At 36.6% G+C, this 23,776-nt stretch overlaps 1 protein-coding gene across 11 annotated transcripts in view; it reads right to left on the bottom strand.

The window, feature by feature from the left end:
* The window catches only part of unc-104 (kinesin family member unc-104), a 192,674-nt gene that overhangs the window by 98,750 nt on the left and 70,148 nt on the right, over positions 1-23,776 (bottom strand). For all 11 annotated transcript variants that reach the window (XM_083132594.1, XM_083132593.1, XM_083132596.1 and 8 more), the window contains exons 3-7: positions 17,416-17,498; positions 14,955-15,033; positions 13,426-13,592; positions 8,353-8,531; positions 4,718-4,973 (exon numbers count right to left, since the gene is read on the bottom strand). In XM_083132594.1, the coding sequence (XP_082988720.1) occupies positions 4,718-4,973; positions 8,353-8,531; positions 13,426-13,592; positions 14,955-15,033; positions 17,416-17,498 (764 nt within the window). The remainder of the gene's footprint in view (positions 1-4,717; positions 4,974-8,352; positions 8,532-13,425; positions 13,593-14,954; positions 15,034-17,415; positions 17,499-23,776) is intronic.

The raw sequence follows: 23,776 nt of genomic DNA, 5'->3' as shown, positions 1-23,776 counted from the left end.
CAAAAATCCACCAACTGAAGTATCATTTGCTGCCACATCCCCCTTATTTGCCTGACCTGGCACGCTCAGGCTTTCATCTCTTCCCACAGTTTAAAAAATTCCTGGCTGGAAAGCGAATTTAATCAGATGAAGACATGAAGGCAGCTGTGGAGGACTATTTTGCAAGCCTTGAGGAATCTGCATCTCGTGATGGAGTTTGGCACTGGAACATCGCTGGATGAAGTGAATTGCTCTCAAGGGAGAGTATGTAGAAAAATAAAAACAAATTTAACAGGTAACTGTGTTTATTCTTTGTTATTCTTAGAACTTTTCAAACGACCCTCGTAATACATCTGCAAATTTTATTAAACATGATTATACGATTAACAGAGTACATGAATAGATAGCTTGGAAAACATTTAATCGTATTAATTATTGATAAAAAGTTGTACTGTAAAGATTATACCATAAAGCATTAATATAAAATTAATTCAGAAGAAAATCCAATGTACGTAATACATCAAGCATGAGCACTCAGATGTGTCTAAAAAACTTGATTCAGCGACTTCATACCAAAGTTTGATTGTGCTATTACATTAACAACTGCCGTCTGACAGACACTGCTGATGTTGTGAAAAATTACATTTCAGGGATAGTTCATTGATTTAAAATGAAAAAAAGTCCTTTATTATAGAGGAACACAGCAAACAGTGAATGTGTGGATACTACTTGGTGCACGCACAATCACAACCACATCAAAACTTACCGACTAATCCATTGAAGTGAAGAAAAAAAATGAAAAAAATAAACATTAGATGTCTATTGAGAAAACAAATACAAGTATTCAATAAATGCATGTCAAGTGCACATATTGTTAATATTAATATTTGTAATAAAATTACATCAAATGAAAACTTTCTCATATCTTTTAGAATTTATAATTATCAATATTCCTAATTTGATGAAAAAAACATAACTGACTTTCTCTTTTATGTTTCAATTCAAAAACAAGATTAAAAATTTTCACTAAACACACAGTTTTATCTGATAAAGCTCCAATTTTAATAATTGAATTAATTTATAGAATTTATGGAATCCAGTATTTTTATCACTACAAAACTGAAAATAAGAATTGACAAATTTCATATTTCCAATTAAAATGCATGAAAAACAATATAGAATCAGTTTCAGTTTTCTGCTAGAAACAAGTCTGAGCATATTCAACAAAGTTTCTCTGAATATCTTCAATTTTCACTGAATTGTCAACCTTAACACAGAACGTAAAAAATCTCAATTTTTTAGCAACTACCAAAAATGCTCCTGGTATTTGCTTGAAGCTTGAAGAGAGTATCTTGGGATATCAAACAAGTGAGTTATTTTTACTTGTAGCCTTACAAACGGAAGAAATACCTAAACACAAATTTGCTGTATTGCCTTGAAAGAAATACATGTAGTTTGAAAATTATTACCTCATGATACTAATGGCAGGAAAGCTGGCCCAACTGAAATTTTCTATTGGTTCCAATTGAAATTTCAATTGGAATGAATCAGATTCTATCGGATGCCTAATGTTAGGGAGACAAATTTATGATAAATAAAAACTGAGGAGAGCGGTAAATAAAATGTTAGATCAGCGGTATATACCAGCAGTGGAAAAAAAACAGACTTATCTTATCGCTGCTACAGCTAGTAAGTTCAATGAAACTGGAAGTTGAGTAGACATTCGGGGGAAGAAAGGAATGCAGCTTGACAGGGAGCGAAGTTTTCGAACTGAGATTATGTGCATGGGAAATCCCAATTTGCAGCATCTTCCTGATGTGATCGAAGATAAAACGTTCTTCAGCTGCAAGTGGTAGGAAACTTTAGGCAAACTTTTCGTTACAAATCGACAGTTTGCGCACACAACCTCGATTGCCGGTTTTTGCATGTTTTCTACTTAATTTGATGATATTTCACTGTTATTTCGCGAAAAAAACATTCATTTCGTGGAAAAGCACACATTTTGCATTACTTCGCGAATAAAACTCATGCATATTTCATCATTGGGGGTGTAGTTACGTCCAGAATGTTCAAAATTGCATCTTTTTTTCACATTTCGCGATTTCGCGCATCACGAAAATTCCATGTCCCTACTGAATGTATTGGTTTCAATCGGAATCTCAACTGAAACCAATTGGAAAATCAAGACAATTTCCAATCCGTGAATTGTATCCAATTGTAAGTTTGTATATATTGTAGAATCAATATGTTATAAATTCATTTATTGAATCAAAGCATAGGTAGTATAACTCTTGAGACCACATTTCCTGTGATTTAGAAGATCATTGGAAAAATAGGACACTTGAACTGAATTTTTTTGCATACACTGAAGTCAGATTTATCTTAATAAATAAGTAAAAGTATTTTTTTTCTTAAGAACTAACTCAACCTTAAAGCAGCTAGTAGTTGGAATAAATGTTCATTTTAGTTCTTGTTTTTTTCAATGTGGAATTTCCATTGTTATTTTTATGTGTATGTAATGCAATTGGAAAAATGAGCAATCTTTTGATCAACCAAGTCGATCTCGACAGTGTTTTGTTTGTTGATAATGCCTTCTTCAAGTGTTGTGGGTCAGATTCCTTGTTTAAACTAATTTGTTGCTGTTCTTGCATGTTTAAAGAAAGAACAACATGCCAATTTATGACTGAAGCAGCATGTTTTTTGATTTTCTATAAGTGTACTAAACACAATGAAGATACAAAGTTAAAAACGTGTTCATATATTTGAAAAAATTTTGTATGTGAAAGTTTTTCTAAGTTACAAATTCCACATTCTTTACCAGAGATTTATTTTAATTGTTTTATATAATTTCTCAATTGCATTTACAGTTCTATAGATAAGAATTTTTCATAAGCAATATATTGAAAACAATAAAATATTTTCCAATAGAAACTAATTCATTACAACTGACCAATCAGTTCCGACAGTGTGTCTAAAAACTCATATTGGCTATCGGAACAAATTGGAAAAATTTCCAGCTGGGGGTTGTTTAGGTTCTGGAAATATAGTTTACCTTTGTGGTAATACAAGCACCAGTTTAAAATATTTTTTTCCCTAGTCTGAATTCCTATTAGAGGGAAACTGTCAAATGTCAAGTGTGAATGTTTTTCTACCCATGAGGGTACATAGTAGGGATGACCAATCCAGACAAAATTTTATTCGGATATTGGAAAATTTTCTGTCCGGATTTCAAATATCTGGATATTCTGATATCTGGATTATCTGGATGTATGAATTGTCTAGATTATCTGGATATCTGACTTGTTTGAATTATTCAGATATCCAATTTATCTGGATCGTCTGGATACATATATGATATTCAGCCAAATTATTAAAATCTTTGGATTATCCAAAATGTCTGGATATCCAAATGTGTACATTATCCACACAGTTTTATCACTTATCTGTTTTACGAGCTATCCACATATGAGCCATTCCATGTGAACGTGGACAAACAAGGTTAATTCATTTTTATTGAAAATATCACTTATGCATGAAATTAAAGGGAAAACTATGCAGAATTTGGAATTACTAATACAAACATTAGTTTATGGCTTTTAAATGACATGGTTTCAAACCTATTACTCTTTATAATAGAAATTGGATTTTATGTGTGGTGTTTCCACTTAATTTAGTTTCATTATGATACAGTATTATACCATAAGAAAACTTAAATAATTCAAATTTCGTTCTAATTGTCTCATTTATTGTGTCTATAACTTAAGCTCTGAAGTACCCTACTTCATTTCTGATACAAACCTTAGTTTGAAGAATCTATTTATAATTTTCATAACCTTTACATTGATCCATAATCCTACATGTGCATGATGTCACACCCATCACAGGCAAGAAATGTTTAGAAAAAAGTATGTAGTAATATTTTTAGAAACTAAAAGCATCTAAATGTCAAGTAAAGTTCGCTTTGTGAAAATACAATGAAATTGTATTATTAATCCATATATTTCACATAGTTTTCTGAAATATCGAGGAAGGTCATTAAGGCATGTCTCAGAAGTGTCACACTCGTCACAAGTACAAAAACTGTAGCTGAAAATGTAGATGGGGAAGGAATATTCTGCAATTAAATACCTTTCATCATGGAAAATGAAATTACATGAATTGATAGTTACATATTTGAAGGTGCTAAGAAAATAATTTTAAAATGAATGTAAATTTGTCTGAATGTCACAATGGAATTGCCCATATTCTTCTATTCATCATTTCATATTTCACTATACAGACTTTCTACAAATCCTTCATGAAATATGTTCTATCCAGATATCCAAATTATCCAGATATTCAGATTATTCATTACATCAAAAAGAGATATTGGATACTTTGAAATCCAGATATCTGTTATGTAGCTTTTGAGAAATCATTATGTAGAGAAGTAACATGCAGTCCATTAGAATTAAAATCAATGATTTCTGCATTTCTTCAGCATGCTGAACATGATGTGGCTTGCATCAATTGGAATGAGTTTTGGAATTTGAAATTCTCGGCATTGTAAATAATAGTTTGCTTGCCACTTTTGCTAGAATGATAATGAAGATAATGCCATTTATATGACTTAGGCATTTTTTTCTTTTACAAGGTGAACATTCAAATTGCCTCTTTATAAACTGTGAAGTGAATTACATCATCAAGTCCAGCACACATAAAAAATAGCATTCGGATAATTTGGATAACAAATACTTACTATTTCAGCCAATGCCGAGATTACTTTTCCTAGCGTTGTCAAACTCTTGTTGATGTTTGCGCCTTCTTTTAATCGTGTTCCTTTCGCCCCTGTCGAGTCTGCTCTCTCAGACCCAGCCAGATCTACCAATGAGATTTTGCTCACTTTTTCTGTTGAGAGGTCAGTCACTTTGTCATATCTTAGCTGAGTGAAGAAAATGGTGAAAACAGCATGAGATCTGCTTGAGGTTTCATTCATGTTGGTTGCTGCTACCGTTCTGTGAAAGTGAAAAAATGGCATCAAGGTGTTACTGCTTCAAATATCATACAGAGTGAAGAGTAGCGAGAAAGATATGCTCCAAGGACGATAATAAAGATAGTAAAAACAAGGGAGAGAAGAAAGTGGAGGAAAATATAAATGAGAAATTAGGGGAATGTAAGTATGTTTCTATCCCATATTTTAAGGAAGTATCGGAAAAAGTGTAAAGAGTAACAAAAGCGTATAGAATTAAGTGTGGGATGAAGGCCCCTAAATGTTTACAGAAACATTTTACGAGTTACAAAAGAAAAGGAATGAGAAAGGGTGATAATGTAGAGGGAAACAAGGGCGTATACAGAATCAAATGTCAATGTAAGAAAGAATATGTAGGGCAAACTGGTAGGAGTATGGGGATCCGATGGAAAGAACACGATAATGATATTAAAGATGGAAACCCCCGTACGGGATTATCCGAGCATGTATTGGAAGAGGAACATGAGATAGTCACATGGGAAGTTATATATGAGGAAGACAAATTATTAAGTAGGAATGTCTGAGGCCTCATTTATATGTAAGAATAGAAAGAACAAGCTGAATAGAGAAGATGGGAATATTGATGAAATATGGCTAGGAATGTTGAAAAAATGGGAAAAACGTGAATATAAAGAAATCGGATTCAAGGCTAACACAGACATTGAACGGGAGGCAAGCATCATACACGACTTCTCGTTTGAAATGACGTAATGGAAGGGGAAGTTAGGGGAAGGAGGAAAATTGACTCACTCGCAACCTTGCGCATTTGAGTACATACCAGTTCCAGTGAATTGTGATCGGATAGTAACACGGGTTTTAACAGTTTCTATGAGTTTTAAGGGATTTTAAAATGTGGGAATGGTCCTGTTTTAGTCATTTGTTATCCTAGCATTCAACCCGTCCACGTAAAACCTATATCCTTTCTACATGAAGAAGGGGGCAGTAGCCACAGAAACGTTGTCTTTGACAAGTATATACTCACTGTACGTAAATAAATAGCAAATTTTGAATTTTATGCTTATATATGATAGTGAGTAAGTCGCACGCATCCAAAATATGAAGAGTGAAGAGGTTTTCTCGGAATATCAACCAGTTGATTTCCGGATAGGCTTCCCAGCTTCCCCCTCAGCTTCAGGGATTGAAGTTCAGTGACGTTAGCCTATCCGGAAATCACCTGGTTGATATGCTGAGAAAACCTCTCCATCATTTGTCACCAGGAAAGCTTCAAGAATTATATCATACAGGGTGTTTCACTCACTCCCAGCCCCTGATGTTCCCTCATAACTCTCAAACTAATGAACGTAATTGAGTGAAATTTAATATGGACATGACTTGCTGTATGAGAGGCATGATGACCTCATAGTGAATATTGAAAGTTGTCGACATAAGCAACAAGGCATGCCTGAATATACCTCTCCATGTTACAGAAAGTATTAGTAATAGGCATTCTACTTGCGCAGACACAGGCATCACACGAGTTCTAGTATAGATTTGCTCTGCCACACATTTATTCTTTCATAACCAATGTATGTCCATGTCAAATTTCACTGAACTGCGTTCCTTATTTTGAAAGTTATAAGGGAAAATAAGGGACTGAGAGTGAGTGAAACACACAGTACATATAATGTAATTTTGTAGTGGTCATCCACCAAGCCATTAACACTTCAATGTAAAATTTAATTTCAATTCTTAGGATAGCGATGTATGCAGTAAAAAACAACTCTAACTCCAGGTTACCCTATTTTGTGGAGTGAAAAAGAGAACATATTATATATCTTTACATTTTCAGCAAAAAAATTAAATGAATTAAACATACATTACATTTCTACAGCAACATGTTTGTTTATGCTTAATTACAACTTTAAAATAGGTCATCGTTACAGTATCTTCTGAGAATTTGATAAAAATTTTCACAAAAATGTGTTAAAACATGATTTATGACAGTGTTCACCCAATCAATCATACTTAACAGTTGTAACATTTAAATATTCTACAGAGTTAACTAGGATCCAAACCACTGTGCAATATGCTTCCACTGGGGAACTAACCTGACACAAAATGATTACAAGGTGACACCATTAACACCACACAATCAGGGAGGTGATAATGCAGTAGATCTTGTTATATTCATTAGTCAGAAATAAGGATGATCATCTTGAGACACACACAACAATGGGTCTTTCAAATTTAATAGGTAAATAAGTTAATTATATGGACATAACATTAAAAAAATATATATTTTATTAACACTTAGAGTGCCAATCACATATATATATATACGGAGTTCCCGAACTTCTCCAGTGTGCGGTTCACGTATATATATGGAGTTGAATTCAAAATTTATTTCAACGGTCATTTGCCGTACATTTATGGAGTTAGCAATCCTGAGTAATGTTTGGACATCATACTTCCTCATACTGCCACTAGATGGTGGGCAAATGCTCATAACGGTTCTGTTCACGTCGTTGTCTGATAGCGATATGCTTGTTTCGCTTCTCTACAGTGCCGGCGATTAGGGGGGGGCGAGGGGGGACAGTTGCCGCCCCCCCAATTTTTGGCACTTTTGCACCCGCACTATGCTAAATCTTATCTACCAAGGGAAATATACTGTCTTTGCCCCCCTAGTTTTGGCACCTTGCCCCCCCCCCCTCCCCAGTTTTGGGACCCAATCCCCGCCACTGCATGTCATATATCTTGTCACTTTTTTATGTTTAGTACATTTCATATCATTTATGATGAAACGTCCAAGGTAGCCATGTGGTTATAATGTAACATATCATATATCAAAATAAAGAGGAAGAATCAAACTTACATATATTTTTCATTTTTAGTTTTTGAGATATGATTTTTTAAAAAGTAGTGAAAATGGTCAGCATTCTTGGGACGGAAAGCAACTTAGAGGTCAGCACTTATCAACTATAAAAAAATCTACAAGTTTTAAATTATTATTATTATTATTATTATTAGAAAAGAATAAGAATTAGGAGGAGAGAAACAGGAAAGAAAATAAATAAATACATTAATACTAATGAAAAGTTGAAAGTGAAAAAATACAGTGTAGTTGTTATCAAGTAGAAACACTCACTAACTTTCTCGCTCTCTCACACACACATGCACATGCATGTATGCAAGAATGTCTTTTTCGCAACAAAAGTTTAATATAAATTATTCGTAAAATGTTTCAGTTTGAATTAATACAGCATGAACTAAGCATGAAATGTTGGGAAGGCTTGCACAGCCCAATAGCTCAGTCAACAAAACACTATAGTATAGCAAATAATGATCTGCAGTTCAAGTTGAAGTTGAAACTTCAGTTAAACTTAAATTGTAACTAATTTATGAAGAAAAAATGTTAGAAATTTTACCTTGCTTTATTCCCTTCATCTATGAGATCATGGATATCTTGAAATGAAGTGACAGCCAGCTTGGAGAGGTCCTCTACATATGGTCCCAGTAGTGGATGTTCCCTGACTCGTAGATTGCCTTTATTCTTTGGATTCAGCAGATCTCGCACTCTCTCACAATAGATTTCCATATAACTAACCTGGATGAAGATTAAGATGTTATGTTAATCACATTTTGATTTATTTTACGTTACGAGTCTAAATAATCAGTTGCATATTTTTATGGATATAATCCGTAACTAAATTCATAGTAAAATTTAATGTGGGGAAAAAAACTCTCCTTCAATCATCCTAAGAGTTAGAAGTCACAGTGAATGTTTGCTCTGGTTCACTGCCAGTACAAACTCCTTCATGTGATAATACATTTATGAGGGATAGTCAGAAAAAAGTTTCCCTAGTCTGCCATCTGCAGAGAGTTTTATTCCGGGGAAAGAACATAAAGAGGCAACATCACACTATTTTCCCACATAGTCCCCAGCGATTCAGGCACTTGTACACCTTCACAAGTTTCAAAAAACCTGTTTGTAAAAACTGAGTGTCCTATTTACAGATGAAGTTGGGTGTGGCAGCTTCCAATTCTGCTGTAGTGGTGAAACTAGGGATGTGCCGAAGCCGATTACAGATGTACGAAAATCAGCCGAAATTGACACATCGGCATCGGTATCGGAATCGGCAAAAATCCGATATTTAAACCGGTACAGATTATACTAGAGTTTTTACCTTCTAATAAGTTTTATATTCTAGTTTTGTAATATTTATTTAAAAATTTGGTTATGATTCGTCATTATTGTAGAGTTTCTGTAATAAAATTATTGCAAACTCATTCAGAGGATCAACCTAACTATAAATTGGAAATAAAACAGTACATTGCTGAACCAGGATCTGCTGTTGTATTGGAAATTCAAAAATGAATATTCAAACCTGAAGCAAGTGCTGAGAAAATACTTGGGCATACCTGCTGCATCAGTATTCAGTGATTGAGTGTTCAGTGTTGCTGAACAGATTTGTGATAAAGGAAGAAGTAGGTTACTTCCTGAAGTGCTTCCAAATCTCGTGTTTCTGAAGTTGAATCTGGCATAACAGGAATTCATTTTGCGTTTCAAAGAACTGCTTGTGTACTAATGTTTAATCTCTTGAGAATCAATGTTCTTCTTAAAGGTTCACATAACATTTTGTAGATGCAAATGTACATTCGCATCTCTTGAGAATATATATGTATATACATATGATATGCAATAGAAATGTACATAGCAAATTTATTTTTGTCATGCTGAAAATAACATCCCATTTCTGTTTAATAACACTGGTCGACATGGGTTCTGATGTTTGGAAACTAATTGTGGTTTCTGAAACTACATTTGATGCTGATTTCAGAAGTGACCTTGTTTTTGTTGTATCACCCTCAGTTATTTAGAAATCTTCATTGTTGTATAAATCGTAATTCCTGCCCAGAAATTAGAAGTTAATAATATTCCCGATAGATGGCAGTGGACCTCTTATTACATTATATGATTAACAAAATTGCTGAAGACACCTAGTAACAATGAATGATTCAATAAATTTGTTTCTAAGTTTTGTTATTCGATACCAACTAATGCAAATAGTACAGTTTTTAATTTATTTACCGTGTATAAGGTTACGTGATCCGAAAACCTTAGTTAAGTGTATTGTAGATATTATATATGTAAATAGCAGTAGGGAATGCAAAATATTTGATAAAGTTTTCGTCATTGTCAATAGTTCGTGCTGTGTTGTGTCGAGAGACAATGTCGTCGTCGTCCAGGAAGTGTTTGAACTCGCCCCATGTATTCTGTTACATTTGTGGAAGCTATGTAGTGAAGAGGCAAAGACAACGTATCACCACATTTGTGAGGTCTGCTTACCACGAATATTTTGGTGTTAAAGTAGGTGATCAGGACAAAAACTGGGCCCCGCATGAAGTTTGCAAAACATGTGTGGAAGCTTTGCGATTGTGGAAGTGTGGCAAGAGGAAAGCATTGCCATTTGGAATACCAATGGTATGGCGGGAACCAAAAAATCACATTGATGACTGCTATTTCTGTGCTATACGCGTAGATGTTAGCGGTTTTAGTGCTAAGAACAAGAGCAATGTGAGCTATCCCAACAACATACAATCGGCCATTAGGCCCGTGCCTCATGGGCCAGATTTACCTGTACCTGTACCACGTACGAGTAGTGATAATTGCAGCACTTCAAGTGACACTGAAGTTGAACGTGCACACTATGAAGACAGTGACGATTTCTGTCCTGGTACAAGTACAGGCACTCCACAACCTTTCACACAACATGAACTGAATGATCTCGTAAGAGACCTAAATTTACCAAAGGAGAGTGCCCAACTTCTTGGTTCCCGACTGAGTAAGAAAAACCTGTTGTCTCCAGGAACACATTTCTCATGGTACAGGCATCGAGAGACAGAGCTACTCCCATACTTTACTGAAGACGAAAACCTTGTTTATTGTAACAACATAAGGAAAGTCATAGAATTGTATGGTATTTCTTACAATGTAAGTGAATGGAGACTTTTCGTTGATGCATCACAGACTAGTCTGAAGGGTGTTCTGTTAAATAACTGTAATGTGTTCCCATCGATTCCAGTTGCATATTCTGTGTCGCTTAAGGAAACTTATGAAACTTTGAGGTTCATGCTACTGAAAGTGAAATATGAAGAACATGGTGTGTCTGTCTGTCTGTGGAGATTTCGAAGTGATAGCTTTGTTGTTGGGTCTCCAGGCTGGGAACACAAAATTCCCCTGCTTCTTGTGCGAATGGGACAGTCGGGACAGGGAGAATCATTGGAAAGTGAAAACGTGGCCAAGTAGAGAATCTCTCTCTCCAGGGAAGAAGAATGTGACACAACGGCAATTAATTCAGTCATCTAAAATACTGCTTCCTCCGTTGCATATTAAGTTAGGGATAATGAAACAGTTTGTGAAAGCATTAGACAAGGACGGCGAATGCTTTAAATACATTGCCAGGAAATTTCCATCCGTCACTGAGGGTAAGCTCAAAGAGGGTATTTTTGTTAGCCCTCAGATACGGAAACTGATGTTGGATGCAGATTTTGAAGAAATAATGACTGCTACGGAAAGGGATGCCTGGGTAAGTTTCAAAATGGTGGTTGCCCATTTTCTGGGCAATGAAAAACACGTTAACTATGAACATTTTGGGAAAAATCTGCTAACGAATTTACGTAAACTTGGTTGTAAAATGAGCCTCAAATTGCATTTCCTTAATTCACATCTAGATTTCTTTCCGAGTAATCTCGGACACTTCAGCGAGGAGCATGGGGAAAGATTTCACAAGGACATGGCAGAGATGGAACGGAGATACCAGGGACGATGGAATGTTTCCATGATGGCAGATTTTTGTTGGATGTTAAAAAGAGATGTTCCTACTTCGGGTGTCGGGGAAGGCAGAAAGTCAAAAAGAATGAAGTTTGATCCTGAATCTCAGTAATTCGAAATGCACTATGTTATATCTCTTTCTAGACATGTGTAAATGAAAATGTACATGAATATAGTATATAATATAGATTTTACAATCTCAATATATGTCCCACTGATTACTATATTTGCAAAAATTATTTATTCTATGTGTCTGTAATATGATTATATAAACCCCAAATGATCCCAATAATACCATAATAGACCCCTATATGCTATTCAGTTTTCACGATTTGTGAAAAATTGTGACGTGATGGAGCAAAACGGTTTTCAAATTTGAATTCAGCATGAAAAATCCTTTCAGAGTCACCTATTCTTTTCAAAACATCGTTCAACTTTTGAAAAAATGTCGACCAGTGTAATCTTATGTATCGGAATCGGTTAAATATCGGCATCGGTATCGGTTCCAAAAATTATCGGCGAGTACATCGGCATCGGTAAATTTTCAGCTTCGTCACATCCCTAGGTGAAACGCTTCCCTCCCAGTGCCTTCTTCAGAACAGAAAAAAAGTAGAAAGGTCACTGGGCACAAGATCAGGACTGTAGGGTGGGTGGTTCACGTGCTCCCAACCAACTACCGTTGCTGCCACTGTGTGGGGTGTCGCATAGTCATCCAAGAGGATGATGCCTGATGTCAGAAAGCCAGTTATGAATTTCCATACCGGAAGTCCCACATGCCCATTCGTAGTGAACAACAGCTTGTACTTAATCCTTTGTCCACGATTGCAACACACCTCTGTTCTCCATGCCAGCCAGGCACACACTTCTTAACTCTTCCTGTCTTCAACACAGCAGCATGCTGGCACCCTCTGCAAGGAAAAGGTCATGCGTCGGGCAACAAAAGAAGGATTGCATATTACCAACCCAAAATCTCCACGCTTTCTGGCAATACAAATGTGGAAAACTTTTTTCCGACTATTCCTCGTGCAACATTTGTAAATTGATTACAGGGCAAGCACTGCATCTTTAAAATACTGTCTCACAATACAGTCATGCTTTTTTAAAATTCACATGGTACCATAGCTGTGTATGTATATACACTGTACATTTACAATGCAGTGTAAATCAGATGTTTTGTTCAGATACTACAAAGCCTCAAACCCCACCATGACTTTATGGACACACTGTACAGGGTGGCCACAAAGTGGGCGTACTTCTGGTTTTTCATCGGAAAGTATGTTTTAATTTATGTGGATTTGCAATCATTCGACCATGATAAAACACATGAAACTTCATTTCTAAGTGCAAGCTACACTGTCATTGTCACGTTAATGAACTCACTGATGCTGATAGGGCGTGATGCCGGAATATCTCCGCAAAACATCTGCCAGGACATGGCGTAGAATTCAGCTGTGCGACGATCGTAATGGTCTCCATACAGATGTCCTGGACAAGTGAACTATCAGGTACGTGATCACATCGCTATAACAACAACAACCACTGTAGTATTGGCAAAAAAAAGGGGGTACACCCACTTTGTGACCACTCTGTATATTATAATTGAATGAATTCAAGCACATTTACCGAATTTGCCAAAAAAAAATCAGAACAAATGTGCAAGACTCACCTCTACTGAATACTTCATTTCTTCTGAGGAAGTGTCTCTAATTCTTTGAAAGAGATCTTGACAAACTAGGGGGATAATGCCTTCCTGTCCCTCCTCTTGCTTTCCCATCATTGTATATGATTTTCCAGCACCAGTTTGTCCATAGGCAAAAATGCACACATTATACCCTGGAACAAAGTTGAAACACTATTATAGACTAATAAAAATGAGGAGAACAGATAAAGTTAATCTCTTTAGATCTGTTTCTAGAAATACAGGGTGTCCGAATTTAAACACCCTAATTTCAAATGCTTATATTAAACATAATATCTTAAATATACAGGTAAGAACAGTGTGATATGTGGTATATGATAGCTTAGCTGTGAAAATTTTTAAATAGGTAAGGAATTGTAACGATTCGTTTATTTTGTATCGTTCCAGGTGGTGAAAAGTGAAAATGACATCTCGAGGGGGTCTGTGTACTCTGCATGAAACCGTCGTTGAACTGCAATAATGGATCCCAATTCTGAGTACCACAACACAGTTTGCGTTTTTCAGCATTGGTTGTCATTTTTACTTTTCACCACCTGGAACGATACAAAATAAAAAAATCCTTACAATTCCTTACCTATTTAAAATTTCCACAGCTAAGCTACCATATACCACCTACCACACTGTTCTTGCCTGTACATTATGTATCATATAAGCATTTGAAATTAGGCATTTCAATTTGGACACTCTGTACATCCAATACTCGGTAGAGTAGAATATTTAAATTTAGGGTGCAAACTCTTCTAACATTCCACAACAGTGCAATATATGCTGTATATGTGTGTGTGTGTGTGTGTGTGTGTGTAGGGAGGGGAGGCGAGAGGGGGGCATGTTCAATGCTTTAAAAATTTGTCCTGGTTTACTGCAATAATTTTTATTTATTGTATATTTTAATTCAATATAATAGAAATAAAATACCAATGCAGTCTTGCAAGCAAAACAAACCCTTTTCAGCAATTTCTGTACATGTGAAAAGCATGGGAGAATACGCCACTGTGCATGTCACTGAAAAAAAATAATTGATTGATTGATTTAGTTTATTTTACTTTGCTTTCCTATCACTTTTGGCTAATCGCGAAGATGAGGATGAGTGATGACATGATGGAATTGGTGAAGGGACTATTAAAAAGAACACTCATGCGCAGGCCAGGACTCAAACCTGGGATCCCTGGCATTGTAGCATGATGTGCTAACCACAATGCCACTGAGGTCGGCACACTGAAAATAATGTGTGATCAAACAACATTCAGTGGTCTTGAAAGAGAAAAAACGTGGTTTCCTTAACGTTGGCAATAATAAGTTCAGAGTTTCACACTGTGCATACTTCTTAAATTCTTCTTGCGAAGCATCCATACTGGGGAGCATTGTGCACATTTAGCAAATCTGAACCATAACAGTCGATAACAAAAATACAAATGTATTCATAACATGCAGAAAGATAAGAAAGAGAGCATACTGAAAAAAAACTATCATATTTTTTTTAAAAAAATTGAACTTACCTTCAAAAGCATGTTCTAACATTTCCACACCAATATCTTTATACACAACAGCTTGAGAGGAAAAATATGGATCTGTTTCCTAGAAAAAAAAGAACAAGAAACAAGAATGATGAGTTCATTGCAAATCATATGTTCAAAATCGCCCAAAACTTCTGCACCTACGTTATTAGTGTCATTTACTTGGAATCTACTTCATGATTTCTCAAGAACTTTCAATCAATTCACAACTCTTCAAGATCAAATGAATTGGTTGACATAAAAGTAATGTCATTTCATGTAGCAAATAATGGTAACAACCAGCCCATACATATATATATATATACTAACAGGCAGTGGCGGCGATTAGGAGGAGGGGCGATGGGGGGCAGTTTCCCCTTCAATTTTCGCCACTTTTGCCCCCGCACTATGCTAAATCTTATCTACAAAGGAAAATATACTGTCTTTGCCCCCCCCCCCCCCCCCCCCCGCTGTGGTTTTGGGACCCAATGGCTGCCACTGCAGGCAGATATTCTTCAGACAAAGAAAAGTTTAAACATGATGTGCATGGGCATCCGGAAGGGGGGGGCAATGGGGGGCCACGCCCCCCCTGGAAAATGAATGTGTACCTAAAAATTATATAATTGACACATAATTTCATTTCAATCACAGTAATTTATGTTAATTATTATAAATTCGTTGAAGAAACATGATAATTTAAGACTGAAACAGTGTTTTTTTGAGGGTGCATCACTATTTTGGAGGAAAATATGTGTCCTTTGCCCCCCCTGGAAAAAAATTACCTTGCTTGCTTGCCCCTCCCTGGAAAAAATCCTGCGGACGTCCATGATGATGTGAATTAAAAGGGAAAATCATAAAATAGCTCAAATCCGTTGCCCTAATTCAGACAAATATCACATGGCAAATATCACTATTTTAAATTTCCCACAAATTCACACAATGCAAGTGTTTCAAGAACAATGTACCAAAATAATAAATGAAACGTTTTTGCAAAAACCATTACATGAGAGACTGAAGAAAAACCAAAATGACCTAGTATGATTTAGCAACACAAAAATGGCTTAAATCCGTAATATAAAGAGTGTCCGGAAAAGATTGTACCTGTTTATGCTCTTTTACAGGACTAGTGTGGAGAGAGGCTTGTAATAAGCACTGATTGCAACCAGACTATCATGTGCATGCAAACTGTTTTTGTAAAATGGTACTGACAAGACAACAGAAATCATTTTGTCGTCTTCTTCTTCTTCTTGCAAGTCTGGGTAACCAAAGCCCATTCTGTGACTACAAAAATTTACCATTCCATCAACAATATGGTGTTCATAAATTTATTTTTTCCTCTTTCTTTTCACAGCACTTTGTGTTGTAGAATATGTGAAAACGATGTCTACCTAGGTATGAACACAGTTCAATGAAGTTGAGGTTTGATCCACCTTAAAACAACCCCATTGCAATTCCTGGACAAAGGTTGCCTGTGCAAAGGTAAAAACCAGTTGTCCATCATGTTAGGTGGAGGCAATGGACAGAGTTTCGCAAATCTTGCAGGGTAGCCCCAGTAAGTCAGTTAGAAAGGCAAGCTGTGAGTTTAAATGCTCTGCTCTACAGTATAGGATGTGCTTCATAAGTATTTGCAACTGAAGGCTTACAAGGTGCAACTTCTGGAGGCACTCGATGAACCAGTCAAATCACTCTGCTTGGTCTTTATCGTGAACATGTAGGAATTGCTTGAGAATGATGATTTCAGGGGAATCGTGTTCAGTATTGAGGTGACCTTCAACATCAGAGGCAGCGTAGACAGATGTAAGGCTCTGATCCGAGCTTCCGGAAACCTTCGTGCAGTCACTGAGCATGAGAGAGATTCCTGCGTATTCAGAAGGAAGCTTTGTTGGCCATTTGTCTTTGCAGAAGAAACCGGTACTGAACTTGCATAGCTGAACATGCTCCAGAATTGGATGAAGCCCCAACTTGAAAAGAACTCATAAGATTTCATTGCAACAAGAAGAAGAAGTGCCACCCTACTATCATTCAATACCTCAATGAACAATCTCCCACAACGTTGTATTTATGTATCACACTGATCCTGACGTTGACACATTGCCGAGGTCCCCAGACATGACACCATCAAGCATTCTCTTTTTGTGAGGCTTCGTCCAGGACAGAGCGTATGTCCCACCATTGCCTCGAGATCTGGTGGAAGTGAGAGAACACATCATTGGAACCTCTTTGCTGCTGTTACACGGACATGCTGATTCAACGCATGGGCTGAAATGTTCTTTCGACTCATCTGTTGCAGCACAAATAGTGCACATATTGAGTCTTCGTAAAGTTGTAAACTTGTCAATATGTTAGCAAAACTTTGAGAGAGATCTTTATTTTTTGCAGAAAGTACGAATAAATGTCTTAAAAATGGTAAAATCTTTTCTGGACACCCTATACTTATTAAGTATTGAATATAAATGATACTTACATCATGTGACCAATATGAGTAATCATAATTAAAGCTTTTGGTGGCATCTTTTGTACCAGGAGGAGCCTTTGGATTTGTAATACCTGAAAGAGAAAAAGAGAAGAAATTAAATACATGTAGGTTAGTGCATTTATATAAAGGTGTAAATGAGTTTAGAAAGGGGTGGCAACCTAAAGTAAACTTGATAAAAGATAAAGATGGTGATTTTCTAGCTGACCCAAGCGATATTCTAAATAGATGGAAGAACTACTTTAATGACCTTTTAAATGTCCATGTAGGAGATAAATCAGAAGTAAATGAAGTCCACACAGCAGAACCTTTAGTTCCAGAACCTAACTTGACTGAAGTTAAAGATGCTATTAAAAGGCTAAAGAATAACAAAGCACCTGGCATTGATTTAATACCAGCTGAGTTAATTAAATATGGTGGAAATTCATTAATATGTCAAATTCATAAATTAATTTGTTTAATATGGAATAAAGAAGAAACCCCTCAACAGTGGAAAGAATCCATAATTGTTCCTGTGTTTAAAAAAGGTGATAAAATGAACTGCAATAATTACCGTGGAATTTCTCTACTCTCAACAACATACAAAATATTATCTAACATTCTTTTAACAAGACTAACAACATATGCTAATGAAATTATCGGTGATTATCAATGTGGATTTAAACGTAACAGATCAAATTTTTCACATCAGACAGACACTTGAAAAAAAGTGGGAATATAATCAAAATGTCCATCAGCTATTCATTGATTTTAAAAAAGCATATGATTCGGTCAAAAGAGATAAATTATATAATATATTAGTAGAGTTTGGAATACCTAAGAAGCTTGTTAGTATGATAAAAATATGCACCAGTGAAACACACAGTAAAATTCGTGTGGGTATTAATATGTCTGACAAATTTACAATTCATGATGGGTTAAAACAAGGAGATGCATTATCTCCATTGCTCTTTAATTTTGCCTTAGAATATTCTGTTAGAAAGGTAAAAGAATCTAAAGACGGACTAAAATTAAATGGTGTGGCTCAGTTGTTAGCATATGCAGATGATGTGGACTTACTGGGGGATGATGTGAATACAATTAAGAATAATGCTAAAATATTTTTCAAAACTGCTAAAGAGATAGGTTTGGAAGTTAACAAAGAGAAAACTAAATATATGCTTACAGGCCGAAACCAAGTGTTAGGTAATAATCAAAATCTAATTATTGATAACAACTCGTTTGAAACAGTTTCCAAATTCAAATACTTAGGAGTAATATTAACAAATGAAAATTATATTAAAGAGGAAATAAAAAGCAGACTTAATTCAGGAAATGCATGTTACTTCTCTCTTCATAAACTTTTGTCTTCTCGTTTAATATAAGAAACTAAAAGTTAAAATATACAAAACAGTAATTTTGCCTGTAGTATTATATGGATGTGAAACTTGGTCCCTTACATTGAAAGAGGAACATAAATTGAGAGTATTTGAAAATAAGATCCTTAGGAAAATATTTGGACCTAAAAGGGATGAGGAGACAGGTGAGTGGAGAAGGTTACATAATTTAGAACTACATAATTTGTATTCATGTCCAGATATTATTAGAATAATTAAATCAAGAAGACTTAGGTGGTCAGGCCACGTGGCACGAATGGGAGAGGAAAGAGGAGTTTACAGGATTCTTGTTGGGAAACCTGATGGTAAGAGACCTGTAGGAAGGCCAAGACGAAGATGGAGGGACAACGTTGAGATGGACCTAAAGGAAATCAGTAGGGATGGAAAAGAGTATATAGATCTTGCTCAAGATAGGGAAAGATGGAAGGCCTGTGCAGCCATGAACCTTCGGGTTTAAGAAGGCTAGAGAGTTAGTTAGTTAGTTAGTTAATAGGTTAGTGCATGAGTCTTACTTTCTACAAACAGGGACATTGGAAGCCTAAGCATAGTTCAAATAAAATCTAATCTGGGAATAATATATTATTTATAACATTGTAGCCTTTTGATTCCAATATGAAAGGAAAATTGTGGATTGCAGTCCACCTGCCACCTGACCATTGATTGCAGTTGCAAAATGGGGATGGAAAGCCACAACAAACAGAACAATAATAAACAAAAGAACGAAACGCAAACAAAATACTGATCCGAAACTTACAGCATTCTTTGCTGCATGTGTCTACCTACCTCCCCTATAGCTAGTCTAGGCCTTCGCAGTTGGTCAGTACCTGTATATCATATCATCATGATCAAATGATTGTACATAGTTCTTGTTTTTTACTTGCAGCAAGCAAAAACCTGGGTCTTCTAGAATGACTGCAGCAGGGGTTTATCCAGAGTGTTCTATCTTGAGGGAGGAAGTTCATGTTTAGAGGGTGTAAGTGTAAATTTAGAGCCAAACTGACCATAAATTGGGAATTTGTGAAAAATTTCAGGGGTGTTGTGGAAATTTCGAAGGGGGCACAGGGTTGCATTGCAAGCAAAGCAATCAATATTTTTCATACATTTCTTTGTAAACCAACAAAATTAATTTCATAGGGGCTAATACTTTCAACGGCTCCGGCGATGTTTACTTTTTCCCAACTTTATTCTATTTTTGCTTGGGCCTCCCTTATGGTGTAGTGGTAACGTCATGGCCTTGTCATCAAAGGGTCCCGGGTTGGATAGCCAGTGGAGGTACATTGAATAGTGGTTCGGATCCCACTTTAAACTGTAGGTCAAGTCTGATTAGCCTATCTGTGCACAGGCTCATAGCCAGGCAGGGGCCAAGGGGTGCCAGCCCCCAAGACTAGTAGAGGAGAAGGCTGGGGCCATACCTGATCACATGGTCCTTGACGTCAGGCGTGACGTCATGGGCGGACAGATCGCTCTATGCTCCGGTTTCGCAGCCGAATCAAAGCAGTAATTATGAACAAAAAAGAGCCGCAATTATACCCAGAAGCTAATTGGGAGTGAATACACAGACTTGCTTAGGATCCGACATAATGTATGTCCTTACAGTTGGATTACACAGCCATTTACGCACACATTTTGTTGGTAGTTTATATGTCGTCACATTCCTCTGTGAAACATTAGGTTTCATGTAAAATTGGGGTTAATACACCTAGTAATGCGTTTTGTTAGGGCAGAAAGCCAAAATTATGGATAAGTTGAATATGTAAAAGAAAACAAGCTCATCTATTGCTCTCTTTTAGGAGTGAGAGAGGAGCTGTTTTCACTTAACTTCTTCAAATTTGGTAACTTTGCTTCGACTATTGATATTTATTTCATCATTAATTTTCCTTATTCAGATTACAATTCTGAGTCTTATGAATCTTTGAACTACACATGGAGGAATGTGAGGAAGTTCCGTGTGTATTATGTCACAAACACTTTAAACAACTTTTGACTGAACGAAAACTTGAGACATAGAACTGAAGAAAGTCAAGGCTCACTTTATATACGTATATATATAATGAGTGGGATGTCGAACAGGGGTGCCCAAAGGCCGGTATGTGAAAGCTGGTTGAGTCCACTTAACTTTGGGGGAGGGGGGGGGGGCGATTGTGATGAAAATTGGACTGAATAAATAATAGAACAATGGAGGGCGGAAGTTGAACTACGTTGTCATTTAATCATCACTCGTATATAAATAGCAAGTTGTGTATTTCCAAGGGAATTATAACAGTTACTATGTATTATTAGTGCTGTTAACGAGACTAGACACGAGAAGAGATGGAATTTTCACGCGACGAGACATACCAGTGTCGTCTCTCGGCAACACGGTATCTACTATTTGAGGTGCACAATATCCAGCCAGCTATTACATATTAAACCTTAAATTTTTATCGTGAATTCTGATGTGGAATTACCCTTGGTTGGGGAAGTTTCCAACTCTGTAGTAAGGAAACTGAGCACTAGGATGGGAGATAGCCAAGTCTTGAGTATTAATTACTGTTGCGCTTAGACTGTTGTGGGAATTTTGGTATGACGATTGAGAATTAATTTATTTGGAGGAGGTCGAGATTCAACTCTTCAATGCCAACAGTGAACCTAAAATTGACATAGGAATTTTGGTGGGGGACTGGATATTAAATTGGGAGGGGTATGTTTGCAGTTTTCATCTTACTATACTCGTGAGAGCCTTTATTAAAAAATTACAATATTATTATTTTTTATTCTAATAATTGTAACCCAATTGAAGTGTATGGTAGCCTGATGTTGTGTAATGAGACTACTGGTATTGCAATCCACTAAGCAGTCTCGTTAGATGCGACGTGTTCAGTTATATATTGTCACCCGCTGTTTTTATTTTTTCATCGGAGATCACGACAGGTCGCAACACCTCACTGAAGGCATTGTGAACTGCAACACCTCACAACCCACCAGGGTGCGAAATCATTGAAAACTGGTGGGGGGGGGAGAAAGTTCTTAACCTAAAACCCCCTCCCCACAAACATATGTGTGAATTATATGATGTACATATTTGAAATGTTATTAAAAGTAAAAATAAATTACTCAATTAAAATAATTATTATGATTATTAATTAGAAATTAATTTGTTACTTTCATACATATCAGATAGTGTAAAGCAGCTAACTAATTCCATTACTAACCGGTTAAAGATGTTAACAAATTATGACATAGTTGAAGTGGTTTTATTATGTGTAAGTTTTTGTTTAGTTTGTGTGTGCACTATGTTAATATAAATCAATTAGATTTCAAAGTTATTATTGTTTTGCATTCTTGTTTTACTTTTACTATGCGTATTGATGTAGATTTGTTAATGATCTCTTGAGACAGATCAAATCCGGGAACTTTTCTAACAGTGGAAGCGGCCCCGGCGCCTACCCAGCGTCGAATAACATGGGTACCTGGGGGAAACCCTGGGGGGGGTAAAGGCGGTCAGGGGCGTGATGCTGATCACATCACCCCCACTCACGACCGGATCAAGAAAGTGTGGGGCGTTACCCCCACACCCCCTATATGCCTCCATGGCGTGGTGCTAAGCACAGGGGAACACTTTACTTTACTTTACTTTTTTCTCTTGAGACAGATAGCATTCAACACTCACAACTACACTAATTTGTGTGTGTTTTCAATATTATTCTTAGTAAAGTATATTTGAAATTAAAAGTAATTGCTTATCTTTTCATTGTTATAACAAAAACTCTTTCCCCCAGGAAATATTTGGTGGGGGGATTTTTGAGGCCAAGATTGTTGGTGGAGGGAAATCCCCCTCATCCCCTCTAGGATTTCTCACCCTGAACCCAACAATCCAGAAATACAAGAAAAAAGGAGCGAAAAGAACAAAACAGATCAGCCTTTACACGATTCTTTCCATATGGGGTAAAGACTCAGCTGGGTTTTGTAAGGCCATGACGTCACACCCGCGGCAGTCGCGAAAAGAAGCGTGTCTGACCCCAGCCTTTCCTTCTAGAAGTCTTGGCCAGCCCCCCTGACACTGCCACCAGTCCCCTTGACATTAGGTAAAACTATTTTGTATTCTAATTTGTTTGAGGTGAAGAGTGAAAATGTAGACAGCAGATATTATTTGCCTCACAACTTGATGAAAGACAAATTCACAGAACATGAACAGCAGCTATTATAATCGTTCAATCTTGTTTATGAGCCCCAATATCTAACTAGGAGCAAGTATTTAGAAGCTTCTCTAGACCAGTGGTTCCCAAAGTGTGCACCGCACCACCTTGGAGATCTGTGGCTAGCTTGCAGGGGAGCAGCGAAATGTTCCTATATTTTCACAGAAATGATATGATTTTTCTAAATATTAAGTACTTTTTACACATAAGATATTTCTGAATTTGAAGCAACCCAACCACACTAACAGAGTGTTGCAAATGCTAGTTAGGCCGACATTCTGACTTGGGCGCCGTGGAAAAAACTTGAAATACTAAAGTAGCCGTGAAACGGAAAAGTTTGGGAATCCCAGTTCTAGACTTTTGAAATTTCTTCCAGAGGGGAGCCTTCTTTATCTGTACCTTCCCAACCCCTGTTGCAACCTCTCGTTTGACAGAAATCTATGACTTTGATGTCATCATCCACATTCCTTCCACATCTGTGCCAAATGTCAATAGATCCGAAGTTTTTGGGAATCAAGGAAAGTTGATTGATTGATTTGTTGTTTTAAGTCCACTTTATGCACAGTAAGGCTAATCGGGACCGGGCCTACAGTTTAAAGTGAGATCCGAACTACTCGTGCTTCCACTGGGTATCGAACCCGGGACCCCTTGACGATGCTACCACTGCACCATCGGGGAGGCCAGGAATCAAGCTAAGTCTTATTGCGTCTACTGGGGGTGGAATGTACGGTAAGAACTATGATTGAAGTGAATATTGTTAATTTTTAGAGGCACACATTTTTGGTAAATAAAAAAAACAAA

The sequence above is a fragment of the Lepisma saccharinum genome, chromosome 12, assembly GCF_977018435.1.
Source record: "Lepisma saccharinum chromosome 12, izLepSacc3.1, whole genome shotgun sequence".
In the NCBI taxonomy this organism is placed as follows: Eukaryota; Metazoa; Arthropoda; class Insecta; order Zygentoma; family Lepismatidae; genus Lepisma; species Lepisma saccharinum.
Note: the sequence above shows the minus strand (reverse complement) of the source record. Positions and strands in the feature narration are given on the sequence as shown.